Here is a 14,294-nt window from a genome sequence, read left to right as displayed (position 1 = left end):
GCCATCCATTGTTTACAATTGTCATGTGATCTTCAGTGATTGGTCACAGTGATCACATGACACTGGCAACGGGCCAGTACAGTGATCAGTCATCGGCTGTGTCCACCGCAGATCGCACTGCTTTATGGCTGCGCAAGAGGCGCATTCTGGGAGGACATCATAGGACATCCTTCCAGAACAATAGTTCTCCAGCCAGGCCTATAGTAAAATGATGGCTGGGCAGGAGCACTATTGTCCTATAATGCAAGTGATTATGAATAAAAAAGTGTGATTATACAAAGGTGTGTTCTAAATAATCAAGTAATCAAAAAAAAAATAATAGTCCATATGTGTTAATAAGATCAATCCATAAGCAACAGAGGGTGTTTATTGCTTATGGATTGATCACACCTTTGTATAATCACGGTTTTTATTCATAATCACTTGCATTATTAGTTTATTACCCATTGCTGCATTTTTTGTCTATTTATATGTGCCCTATATCAGGGTTATAGTGCTTAGCTGCAGGGTATCCTTCACGGTTTATTTATTCATTTATTTATTTATGTATTGTTTATTCCACACTTAGCGCAATTCTTTTCTTTTTTAGTTCTTCCTTAGTGGCTGAACCGCTTCCTAGCTGAATAACACCCATCATCATCCGACCCCTTCCTGTGAGCTAAGGTAGCCATGGACATACCCACTGGTCTTTAGGACAGCAGACAAGGTTGTTATCACGCTGCCTGTGTTCACTGGTGAATGGTCGTGGAGGTACAAGTCACAAAGATCTGACGTGCGGACTTTTCTAAAAACTCATCCACAGCCCTTAGATGGAAAGGAGGAAGGGACAGCACTAACCACAATTCTAATGAGCTTTCAAAGGTTGATAAAAAATGATATGACTGAATGAACCATGTTGTGTTTCTTGCCTCCAATTCTACCTTTTTTTTCTTTCTTTTTTTTTCTTTTAAGCGCTTTCTCTATTCCTGTTTTTAGTATTGTTAAAACTTGGCATGTTGACATGAGAAGCAGTGGCATGTTTTGAGCCATTCCAATCTGACTATAAAAAATAAGAAAAGAATGATTGAATGAAAAAAGAATGATTAAAAATATCATGTGGGGTGGTATGTAGGGAGGGTATGGAGACAGACTGCCTGATACCTGTATAGTATGACTTCCTCTTTAAAAAAGTGGTCAGAATCAAGTTTTATATTCTATTGCAGAGCTACTTTGGGGCAACTGATGGAGGTTATTTGTTAGGAGTGCAACGGATCCAAAAAATGATCCAATCTGTGACTCTGATCCGAGGAACGATCTGATCTGTGAGTTTTTTGATCCGTTGCACCCCTATTATTTGTTGTAAATTCGTTGCATAGTTTATCTCACTGCTCCTGTTTAGCATTGCATTGCTGTGCAGGAATGATAACTGCCCCCCCACATGTGTGCAGGTCATACTCTTTACACAGCTTCAGCGTTTCAAACAGCATATCAAGTACAGAAAATCATCTTTCCTAAGTGAACAGTTTAAAAAAGTAGCTGCCTTTTACAATGATGATATAGCTAGATCTTACCTGCATGCCTCTCATCTTCTGGAACCGTGCAATGGTGTCGCTTAGTGTGTAAACACGTACATGCCCCATGTGCAATTTTCCAGAGGGATACGGAAACATTGACAATACATAAAACTTTGGTTTCGTCTTCTAGATAAAACAAAACAGGAAGCTCTATGTTAGTACAGCATGTACTGCTACAGTTTTACACAATATAATAAAGCGTTCTCATTTTTCAGTGCTAGTTGTAAAACAGCAGCAAGAAAAGACCTTGGCCTCCTCCATTAAAAAGCGGTATGACAAACCCCCAGTGTTTTTCGCCTATTCAGTAACACTTGAAAGTTCTCTTCAGCAATACTAGCACTTATTTTTCAAAACATTCACTGTGAAAAAAAAACCAACATTTAATTTTTTTTTTGCAGATTCCTACCTGTTTTTGCTCTTTTTTGTTGTGTGAGAGAATCTGAACAGGAGTGACTATTTTATTATTAATCAGCTGATGTACTTGCAGTGTTCTAATGGTGAAAGTTGCAGAGTCTGCTTCCCTTTGGGAGTATTTCACCACAATTACATTTCTATTGCAGAGGATGTCTAAAATCTCAGTTGTGTCTTTGTGCAGAATTCTGGGAAAATCAGTGAGCAAATCACACAAGCAGAAAATTACATATCTAGGGAGGTTCTGTACTTTACCTGTGTACCGAAGGCATGCAGGTTGCGATATTGTATTGAATTTTACAGAGCATTACAATGCTGCAGATTGAAAAGGAAAGGTAATTTTGTAATAACATTAAATTACAATATGACTTGCGTAGCAATTGTATTGGAGATACAATTTCTTTATCTGCAATTTTTTTTCCCACGACAGTGGAGTTACCTTACAAAGATCTGTTTGGTACTTCAAGGTGAGGCTCCAAAATTAACAGCCCAGCAGGTATATGGGGGTTTATATACAATGTGCTTGCCGTTACTGGGCAGAATTTTGCCCTGGTAAACCATTAAAGAAAGCTCCTTGTGTATTGACATCCAAGCAAGTGAAAGCTGAATAACCATGATGCACAAGCATTGGACAAAATACTATGCCCTGGTTATTATGCTGCAGTAATATAATGAACTGGTAAGAGATTCATTTATTCTTAGTCTAAGATGATCTTGGTGCAGAAAGTTGAAGGTTGATGTCCTCAGTGATGTAGTAAATACTGCTTCATAAAGGGTGGAGGAGAATAGGTCTTGCAACATGCTGAGCTGTGGAAAATTGCATATAACCCCCTACAACAAACACATTAATTGCCAGCAAGATCGTCTAGAGGTAGTGTTAAGGTGGCCATAGAATGTTCAAATCTTGGCCGGTTCAGCAGGAACAGGCTGAGATTGGAACCATGTATGGGCAGGCTGAATTTCCCCAAATTTATCAGAGTCTGTTAGTCCTGGGTGAGTGTTTTCAGAGAGGGAAGCATTTTTTTTTAGTGCCTAGAATACAGAAAGCGCTGGTATTAAAAGGGATTTCTTTAAGGCTGGGTTCACACGATCACCGCATGCGGCTCCAAGCAGGGGTCCGGTGCGTCCTGGTTCACCATTTCAGATCACATTTTGGCTTAATTTGGGCCTTAAACAGACCATAAGACGCACAGGCTCCTATGCAAATTCCCACCCAGAGCCGCAGCGGAAATATGTGAACCAGCTCCATAGAGAGCTGGTCAAAATCTCCTGCTAATGCGAATTGGATGCAGGTCAATTCACAATGGTGTGAACCCAGCCTTAGACTGAATACTGATTCCATTTATAAGATGGATGTTTCGCCAACCATCGCTCTCAGCCAGTGATCTACTTGTTGATGGCAAGCCTACATATTGAGCAGGATACAATTATTTGCTCACTAAAGAATGGGTTTAGTCTGTAATGATAATACAGATATAGGATCTAAATAGAAAACAGCCAAAGGCCAAACGCTGCGCTAGAGAAAGGATATGAATGTCCAAAAAATATAAATAAATCAATCGGTAGAGCAGCCAGCACTTCGAGTTTTAGAAAACAAGAAAACCCCTAAATCAGTGACAAATAAAAAATAAGTGCAGCGCTAAGTGATAAAACAATAGTGAAAAGAAAAATTTACATAATAATATATCAAGAAATATGCTGGATTAATAGCACAAACTCTGCTTAAGTATAATAGATTTTCACACTAGAATTAGGCATATATAATAAACATAAAAAAAAAAAAATTATTATTTAAAGTGACTAAAAATATTTGGTGAAAAAATGCTAAAAGTGAAAACTAAGGCAGAGTCCCAAAAAGTGAAAATATAGTGAACATCAGTCCATAGATACAAGTCCTTAGGTGAATTACCAACGAAAAAACAAACAAAAATATCGCGCTGGGGCAAAACCTAAAAGCTGCAAATAAAAACCATTAAATATCATTATTGATCAAGTCAAAAAAATTGTGTGTGAAGTTGCGCTAAATGTACGTGAAATCTATAATGTAAAAAGATAATAAAATCCAATATAGATCATATATGAAGCATGAGTCTAAAATACACCATATAGAAAATCGTAATTTACATATTCAATCTCAAAGTCCTCATATGTCAAAAATTATGGTTGTGATTTAAGTCCCCAAATTTTTAAGAGAACAAGGAAATCAGTCCTTCTCAGAAGCTTGATGAAACCTTCCAAATTTTGCCAGTATCACTTCCTGACCGGAAAAAAGTTGGACTCTTACCGCAATGGGTGGACTCCAGATCAACAGCGTTGTTAGCGCTGGCCGACAAACCCTCTGCAGGGATTGTAGCGCCGCTCTCACACGCCGCTGAGGGGGTGGCCGGGCGGCCCGAGCGTTTTATGTCTTACTACAGGTTTGTCTATTGAGGAACCTTTGTGTATGATAGCCTATCGGAGAGCTCTCCAAAACTCCGGAAACAGTGATTGGACGGTCACCCTGTCCATCTGCTCAGCGTCAACTGAGAGGAAAGGAGGAAGTTCGGCTGGTTCCGGAAACTTTCAGCCCCCGTCGGAAATCTTCGGAGGATCCACACGTGCTCACGCCCTCAGCGGCGTGTGAGAGCGGAGCTACGATCCCTGCAGAGGGTTTGTCTGCCAGCGCTAACAACTCTGTTGATCTGGAGTCCACCCATTGCGGTAAGAGTCCAACTTTTTTCCGGTCAGGAAGTGATACTGGCAAAATTTGGAAGGTTTCATCAAGCTTCTGAGAAGGACTGATTTCCTCGTTCTCTTAAAAATTTGGGGACTTAAATCACAACCATCATTTTTGACATATGAGGACTTTGAGATTGAATATGTAAATTACTATTTTCTATATGGTGTATTTTAGACTCATGCTTCATCAACGAAGATCAGTGAGTATGAAATCCCTTTGCCAAGTGGAAAAACACCCAGGCTGACTCAGCCAATCCCCAGATGACGTCTGCTTGTGACGAAACGCCGTGTAGGGAGGTGCTTTGACGTCATCACGTTTGCCTCATTGGAGGTGTAGCTTTGCGGAGGACAGCGAGCAGGGAGAGTGTTATGGGACACCGATGATTTTATCCCACGTTATATTGCAACTTTCTTGTAAGTGCGATCTATTTATTTTTATTAAATTCTTTATTTAAATACTACACAATGGGAGTTTTTATTATTTTTATTTCCTGAGTGGTACCGATCCAGGATCAGCTGTATTGCGGCTTAGGTTTTTGGGAGACCGAATTCCCTGGACTTGCTGAGACCAGTCTATTGGTCTTTGGAGTCGGTAAGGACAATATTTGCTCACTTCCTGGGTGTTTTTCCACTTGGCAAAGGGATTTCATACTCACTGATCTTCATTGGTAATTTACCTAAGGACTTGTATCTATGGACTGATGTTCACTATATTTTCACTTTTTGGGACTCTGCCTTAGTTTTCACTTTTAGCATTTTTTCACCAAATATTTTTAGTCACTTTAAATAATATATATATATTTTTTTTGATGTTTATTATATATGCTTAATTCTAGTGTGCAAATCTATTATACTTAAGCAGAGTTTTAGATATAGGATCTAACATATTCAACAATGTTTGTGCCGCAATGGATACAAAGCTCTTACAAGAGTCTGGACGCTACTCATAAGAATGATCTAAAAACTTTATATGCCTTAATACAATTGGTGAAGGTTAATCCAATTAACAGTTGCAAACATTTTTCATTCACATATAGGCCTTCTTGTAGTTTTATTCCCAAAGATATGTGTTCTATTATAACAACTAGAGTAGCATGGATGTAAAAGTGTAAATCCGCTGTGGCTAAATCTTAAAACGCTTTAGGATAAGGCTAAAGGAGCAAATGTAATCTGTTTCCACTGAAAGATTTTACCACTTGATGGAAATCTTCTCATCAGGGTTTTAAAAAAAGCACCGAACTACAAAAAGATAACCATCAGCAGTCTAATTTCTCCGTGGCATGAGTCACCTGTGTAGCCCTAACCATAATTTGGTTGGCAACCCACAAGATATAATAAGCATCAGATGTTCAGTGAAAAGGATCTGAGTGTCTCTACAGCTGCCTAATCTCTTTTACGTTGGTGAGGACTGTACCCCTTCCCCTCTCCTGTTCCTCCAAGAGGCCCAGGACCACTGTTACCGGCCTGAAACTTTTGAAACTTTGAGAGCAGAAGTGATCAGAGATCCCCCTGCAACTAATGAACCGGTAAGTGAAATGTAATATGTCAGTTCACAGCTGTCATTCCTACTGTAACTTGCAATTTGGATGTTGAGTAGTCCCATTGATTTCAATGAACAAGTTTAGTAAGCAGCACCACTTGCAAAACCTGACATACTGAGTTAAAATAAATGCCAAGCGAACAGACGCAAGTGGCTGCCATGTCACACTATAGATGGGAGGTCATGGGTCAGTAAAAGCGCACATCAACTGTTGTTGTTGCAAAAAGCTCATGTGCAGTAAAGACCAAGCTCTCTACTGTAAAATCCATGTTTGCACTAATGCCAAAAAGTTCAACTTTTACTAAACTTCCAGTGAGCTGCAGGTAAAGGAGCTGCCGCTCTCAAACAGGGAAGTCATAAGTGTCATTCATCCACCCCCCAATCTCCTTGTCTATTCACAGTAAGCTTTGTATTCTGTGAACCATTCAGAGAACACAAGCATTCTTTGAATGGACACGATAAAAAAACAATAGCATGGCTTCCGTGCATAAGGGCCACAGCTCTCAGTGACAATACTAAAATGTATAGCAAAAGCTGTAATTTTTGGCACAAATACAAATGTGGATTTTACAGTACAGAATAGAGAGCTGGATCTTTACTACATATGAGCCAAGGTAACAATTTTTTTACATCCAAACAAGAATTTATAAAACCATCTGTGACTGGAATTAGTAAGTAACTATATAAATTATTTTCAAAGGAAATTATTTGATCTAAAAGAAAGATTAAAAGTTAAAGCCAACTTTTAGTGGGAAAAATAATCCAAGCTAATTGTCAGTGAGTAGGCACTATAAAGGGCCAAATCGTACCTTTCATGACAATCGCTCTCTTGCCGGAGTCCCACCGTAGTCTCATGCAAATACCAACTTATTGATACTTCTTATTTTCACAGGCTTAAGCAAGCCTCCCATACATTTAATAGTGCCCAAAGCTGGCGACAGGTAATTCGGGCACTGATCACTATCATGTAGGTGGGTGGAGAAGGGGCACCTACTCCTTTCTAAAACTCAGAATTTTTTTTTAAGAGAAACAAGCAGAAGTATCAGAAAGTAGACTTTAACCACTTTGCATCCAGGCCAATTCTGACATTTCTCTCCTACATGTAAAAGTCATAATTTTTTTGCTAGAAAATTACATAGAACCCCCAAACATTATATATATATGTTTTTTTTAGCAAAGACCCTAGAGAATACAATGGCGGTCGTTGCAACTTTTTATCTCGCATGGTATTTGCGCAGCAATTTTTCGAACATGTTTTTTTCAGAAAAAAAAACGGTTTCATGCTTTAAAAAAAAAACAGTAAAGTTAGCCCAATTTTTTTGCATAATGTGAAAGAGAAAGATACGCCGAGTAAATAGATACCCAACATGTCATGCTTCAAAATTGCAAGCTCTAACGTCCGTGGCAATACCTCACATGTGTGGTTTGAACACCATTTTCATATGTGGGCTGGACTTACTGTACGTATGTGTTCGCTTCTGCGTACAAGCTTACGGGACAGGTGCGCTTAAAACATTTTTTTTTTTTTTTTTAGTTTGACACTTTAAAAAAAATAAAATAAATTTGATTACTTTTATTCCTATTACAAGGAATGTAAACATCCCTTGTAATAGGAATATGGCACGATCAGACCTATTTACAGTGAGATATGGGGTCATAAAAACGATCCTGGCTTTCCAGCCAAAACGGCGCCGTTCATTTGAATGCAGAGGCCGGGCGTGACATCATAGCATCGCGCCCAGCCTCCGAACGATCATAGAGACTCTGGGGACGATCTGGTCTGCCGGAAATCTCTATGGTATCATCCGGAGGCCGGCGGATCCTGTGACCGACTCACTGATGGAAGCGGTGAGTCGGTACAAGCACCGGATGGCGGCGGGAGGGGGGGCGTCCCCTCCCGCCTCCCATAAGAACGATCAAGCGGCGGAACAGCCGCTATGATCATTCTTATGGTGCAGGGAATCGCCGGCTGAAAATGCCAATATCTGAATGATGTCTGTGGCCTCATGCATCATTCAGATATTACACCACAAAGCCTACTACATCATATGACGTCGTGTGGGCACCAAGTGGTTAAAGTAAAATGTTAAATCCGACAGCCCATGGTGCCTACTATTGGGCACTTAGTTTGACTTTGCCTTACTCTCCCGACACTCAGCACCATAACTAACCGCAAGGGCTAGGGTAAGAATTTTAATAGTTTCCTTTTCTTTTTTTTGGATTGTGCTCACTCAATGTGTTAAACTAAAAAGTGCTGAGAGTTTAACATTACTTTAACCACTACAATACAGGGCACTTTCGCCCCCTTCCTTCCCTGCCCAATTTTCAGCTTTCATCGCTCTCGCACTTTCAATGACAATTGCGTGGTCATGCTACACTGAACCCAAATTAAATTTTTATCATTTTGTTCGCACAAATAGAGCTTTATTTTGGTGGTATTTATTTACAACTCCGTTTTTTATTTTTTGCGATACAAGCGCAAAAAAAGCAGAAATTTGGAAAAAAAACAATATTTTCTTTTTTCTATTTTAAAAGAAATCCAATAAAATCAAATGTTGTCATAAATTTAAGCCAAAATGTATTCTGCTACATGTTTTTGGTAAAAAAAAATTCCGTTAAGTGTATAATAATTGGTTTGTGTGATCATGGACATATGTACGCAAATGATCATGTACATATGTGTGCAGATAATCATTGGAACATGTGATTTTAGTGGGACATATGTGTTTTTTTATTTGGGGACATGTCTTTTTATTATTTGGGGACATGTGTGTTTTGGGGACATGTGTGGTGACATGTGTATTGTGGTGACGTATGTTTACACTGTAGGTTTATAGTAGACTAGTGATCAGTGAGTAAAAAGCTGTAAAAACAGCTCATACTCACTGATCACCAGCCGGCTGCAGCGATCTGCTCTCCTCTCCTCAGCGATGACTTCCGTGTGAGGAGAGCCGATTGCCTAGCAACCGGCTGTTTGTTTACATCACATGATGGCCGTGATTGGACACGGCCGTCATGTGATCAGGAGGGCCAATCACAGAGCCCTCCTGCCGATCCGAGATGCGCCGTGTCTGGGTGGCACGAGCGCATCGGGATCACACCCCAGCGTGGGCATCGCACCGCTGCGTGGGCACGCGCACGATCCCCATCCTTCTGAAGGACGTTCCTGAACGTCCAGTCAGAAGGAGGCGGCTCCCACCCAGCCGAATATGTACATTAGCCGTGTGGGAAGTGGTTAAATTGTCCATTGGACTGGTATAGCTTTGGATGATTGCAGGAGAGCCCTTTAGTTGATAAAATTCTCAACCCCCCCCCCCCCCCCCACCGGCACAACTACTATGGCAGGCATAGATGGGAACTTAGGAATAAATTTAATGCAACTAGAATTGTGAAAAGATAAAATATAACACAGGTCAATGCAGTCTGCTATATACCTCATTAGACTCCAGATGGAGTGACCATCAATAAACATATAGAATTCAGTGTACATACTTACATCTACTTCACTGATTTGAGTAAACTGGTCCTTTATCCTGTGATGCCAAAAACTTTCTATCCTTTTTCGGGTTTCCTGTCTGAAAGTTTTTTCCCATTCTCCTGTCTCAGAACAAATGGTCCGACTTATGCCATGGCACATAACCCGCTGCCAGTTTTTGGGCCACGTCAGTCCGTTTAGTCTCCCCCGAAGGCAGGAGCTGCAAAATCCAAGGCCCATGATCGCTGGACCCATTGTCTACAATGTGAAGTCACTATATAGTTAAAAAGAAAATAAATGTCAATGTGTGATATATACACCATAAAGAGTTTTACACTGATTATTAATAATCATATTGAACTAGGCGGGTAATAGCCATCATTATTAGACTTTGATCTGCACAAATCAGGCAATTTGCAGTCCGTGACAAGGCAGAATTTTTGTCAAAAATCACAAAAGAACTTTTATTCGTCTGTTCTTCAAATACCACTGAATATCCTTTGGCAGTCACAAAGGAATCCTTCTGACCGGAGCAATATTTCATATGATTTTCTGACAAGTCACATTTCAGGTCTTAGGTTTTATTTTTATCATTTTCTTCTTTTTTTTTTTTTTTTTTTTTTTTTAACAGTCCTCAGCAGTATGAGAATCGTTTCCCCAACATCTCCATCACTGCTTCCAATTCCTGCTTAAACAATAGGAATTTTATGTATATGTAAATTCAAACACCAAAATCCCACATATGCTTTTACATGTTGATTTAAAAAAAAAATTCAATATTTTTTATTCTGAAATTTACATGAAAACAATATCTGGTGATCCTGGCATAAAGCCCCTTTCATACTTGTGCGACTTGTCCTGTGACTTGTGACTGCAAAGTCACATGACAAGTCATACCACATGATTTCCAATGAGTACCATTCATGTCGCAGCGACTTCAAAGTAGTCCCTGCACTACTTTGGTCTGACTTTGATGCAACTTGAGGTCCATAGGCCTCAAGATTACACAGGCATTGTTTCAAGTTGTGTCAAAGTCATGGCAAAAATCACATCAAAGTCACTTAAAAATCACTGCAAAATTGTGGCAAAATCATGCGATTTTAAGGTCACAGAAGTGTGAAAGGGGCCTAAGGGTCCATGTTCAGGCACTTTCTGCTATAGGACAACAACTCCCTGTTTTAGTCTTCCAATTGTGTCCCTGTATTGTCATCCTGTCACAGAGACTTCCAGTAAAGACTAAGGGGGATATTTACTAAACCTGGTGCACTCAGAATCTGGTGCAGCTGTGCATGGTAGCCAATCAGCTTCTAACTGAACAGCTTGTTCAATTAAAGTGGAGTTACAGCCTATATCACAATGGCTGACCACACTCCCATTGATTTTCAGATACATTTTTATTTTTTTTACCTTTTCTGGAGTCTTTAAGCTGTACTTCAGTCCTACCTCGCCTAGGTACACCATTTCTGCTTTTCCATTGGCTCCTGGGATAGCTGTGTCATCAATCCTAGGAGTCAATGGGCATCCCCCACACTTCCTCCAACACCGCCATTGCTATGGAAACCTTGTGGACACACAGTGGGCCACGATTCATTCCCACTGCTCATTCATAAGATCAGAAGGTGCATGCTGGGTAGCCAGCTGCAACTAATCCTAGAAGAGAGTAGCAGCGGGCTTCAGATGCCCACAGTCGCGATGGCCGCGTGCTGAATCAGGAGCATATAGTAAGTAATGAATGCTGTACAAAGAACAGAAAGAGCACAATAGACAACTCATGCCAATTTGTAATCCATGAGCAGTGACTGTCAAGGAGGTTATTTAACCACTTCAATACCAAACACTTTCCCCTCTTCCTACCCAGGACAATTTTTAGCTTTCACTTTGAATGACAATTGCACGATCATACAACACTGTACCCAAACTAAATTTTTATCATTTTCTTCCCACAAATAGAGTGATTGGTCACAGCTGATCATGTGGTAAGAAGCCTCTGTCAAAGGCTTCATACCACGATCGGAGTTGCAGTGTGTCAGACTGACACACACAGCACCTCCGATGGGCCCGCCAGCTCTGTCATCCTGATCAAGTCATATGACATCCGATCAAGATAACACAACCACTTTGCTGCCGTCATGCCGTGGTTAAAAAAATAAACACGTCCAGGACACTTTAAAGTGGAAATCCAGTCCCCCAAACTGTTTTTTTTTTTAAACTGCTCTGCATTAACAATTGCAACATGTCATATGTGTTGCAATTTTACTTTCTTTAAAAGTTTTGTTTTATGTGCAGTAATACCGCATAGTAGTCCATTATGTGTCACTTACCTGACACAGGAGCCAGCGATGTCACCGCTGTCCCCTGTAGTCCGGCGCATCCATCTTCTTGGTGGGTCTCGCTGCTCCGCCGCTGTCATTCGGCGAAGCCGCCACGATGTCACTCCCGCGCATGCGCACAGGAGCCGCCACGCGCGGCATATCGCCGTTGACGGGTGGCGCGCTCAGGGTGCCTGTCTTTCAGCAAATATCTCCTAAACCGTGTAGGTTTAGGAGATATTTCTTGGACCTACAGGTAAGCCTTAATCTAGGCTTACCTGTAGGTCAAAGTGTGTTATAAGGGTTTACAACCACTTTAACACCACACAAATTTACCAAGTATGCCTGAAATAGCTTTATTTAACGTGTCACTAAATCCACATCATAAAAAACTATTCAAAATGCTGTATTACATGCTGTTCATACTCAGTCACTATGAGATTCATTTTCTGTATTCTGCAATAAACCTGGCTGATCCTGCAGCTCTATCTCCACCTTCTGCTCATGTCCTGAATTCAGTTAGGATTTTACAGCGGCGGTGGCAACTATGCACATGCTCCATTTTCAGTGAGTTTCAAGCGGAGTATTTCCTTCCCATCGCATCTGAGCAGCCCATGTGACTATAGAGCCACACATGTGGGTGTATACACAGTGGTAAATGACAGCCCACTCCCTTTTCCCTCCTCCATGCCCATTAACCAGCTTAACACTAGTACTAGTACTAGACCTCCTCTGTTATGCCACGTACACACGGTCGGAATTTCGGCCAGCAAAAGATGATGAGAGCTTTTCATCGGAAAATGCGACCGTGTGTAAGCTCCATCGGAATTTTGCTAGCCAAATTTCCGTCAGAAAAAGCTTGAGAGCAAGTTCCGATCGTGTGTATGCAATTCCAACGCACAAAAACTCACGCATGAACTTCCTTTTTCTGGTCCCGTCGTATGTGTTGTACGTCACCGCTTTCTTGACGGTCGGAATTTGGTGTCACCGTGTGTATGCAAGACAGCTTGAGCGAAATCCCTGTCGCAATTCCATTGGGAAAACCATCAGAGCTTTTTCCGACCAAAATGCCGATCATGTCTACGGGGCATTACTCTAAACATGTAACCTGTAGTAAAGTTTAAACGTCGCCTATGGAGATTTGTAAGGATCAAAGTTTGTTGCCATTCCATAAGTGGGTGCAATTTTGAAGCATGATATGTTGGCTATCAATTTACTCGGCGTAACATTATCTTTCACAATATAAAAAAATTGGGCTAACTTTACTGTTGTCTTATTTTTTAAGTCAAAAAAGTATTTTTTCCCCCAAAAAATGTGCTTGAAAGACCGCTGTGTAAATATGGTGTGACAAAGTATTGCAACAACCGCCATTTTATTCTCTAGGGTGTCTGAAAAAGATATATATATAATGTTTGGGGTTTCCAAGTAATTTTCTAGCAAAAAAAAAAAAATTATTTTAACTTTAAACAAGTGTCAAAAAAAGGCTTGGTCCTTAAGTGGTTAAACAGTGTGTGTTAGTATCACTTTAATAACAGTGCAAAAAGTAATTTTTAACATCAACTAATAGTTTTCAAATTCATCAGTTCAGAACACAAAAAATACTGTTATTAGGCACTGTCTGGTTAAGTACATATCTCTGGACTACATGAAATATGTTGTAGACATATTTGGCTTGTGTTCAAAAAAAAGAAACCCAATTAATCAAAGTGACTGCTTCCACACCACATAAATAACTTTAAAAATGAACCTTATGCATGTTAGAAGATAACTAAGCACAGTAAGAAGGAGCAGCACTGACAAACTCTGATACCCATAGCAGCTGCCATCTGTGTCCCTTCTTGAAAAGCTGCTACAACTGACCTTTGTTCTTCTGCAATACTGGCTGTCAACAAAGCAGGCGACTTCAAAGCTGGCGGATGGGTCAGAACTACTTAACCTAATTCCAACTCAGCCAAGTCAATCCTTTCCTCTGAGCATCAGAGGGGTAAACTCTTTCTTGAAATATCTTTGTTGACATCGACCTTCTGGGAAATATTATTTCAATCACATTGCAACAAGTAGGAACAAACATTGAAGTAAGTTTACTGCTTCTTTAGTGAACTAAAAATGGTTGGGTTGCTGCTGCATGGGCCAAAACAAAAATAAGTTAAAAAAATATATATATTTATATGGAATTAGTCCATGTGACCAACCAACAACCTCTGATGGCCTGGGGGATAATCCGTCACCAGGGTTGTGGTGGTTTTTATAGGCTCCAAAGGTTGTAGGTCTTGACTAAAATAGCCTTT

The 14,294-nt window shown here is 40.3% G+C and overlaps 1 protein-coding gene across 2 annotated transcripts in view; it reads right to left on the bottom strand.

Annotated features, from left to right (window-relative positions):
* The window catches only part of LARS2 (leucyl-tRNA synthetase 2, mitochondrial), a 319,881-nt gene that overhangs the window by 273,790 nt on the left and 31,797 nt on the right, over positions 1–14,294 (bottom strand). For both annotated transcript variants that reach the window (XM_077491589.1, XM_077491590.1), the window contains exons 2-3: positions 9,719–9,971; positions 1,551–1,679 (exon numbers count right to left, since the gene is read on the bottom strand). In XM_077491589.1, coding sequence (XP_077347715.1) covers positions 1,551–1,679; positions 9,719–9,952 — 363 coding nt within the window. In that variant the 5' untranslated portion in view covers positions 9,953–9,971. The remainder of the gene's footprint in view (positions 1–1,550; positions 1,680–9,718; positions 9,972–14,294) is intronic.

This window comes from Lithobates pipiens, unplaced genomic scaffold, assembly GCF_037356315.1.
Source record: "Lithobates pipiens isolate NorthernLeopardFrog02 unplaced genomic scaffold, aLitPip1_a1.2 Scaffold_19, whole genome shotgun sequence".
Lineage (NCBI taxonomy): Eukaryota > Metazoa > Chordata > Amphibia > Anura > Ranidae > Lithobates > Lithobates pipiens.
This window is presented reverse-complemented; position numbering and strand designations above follow the sequence as displayed.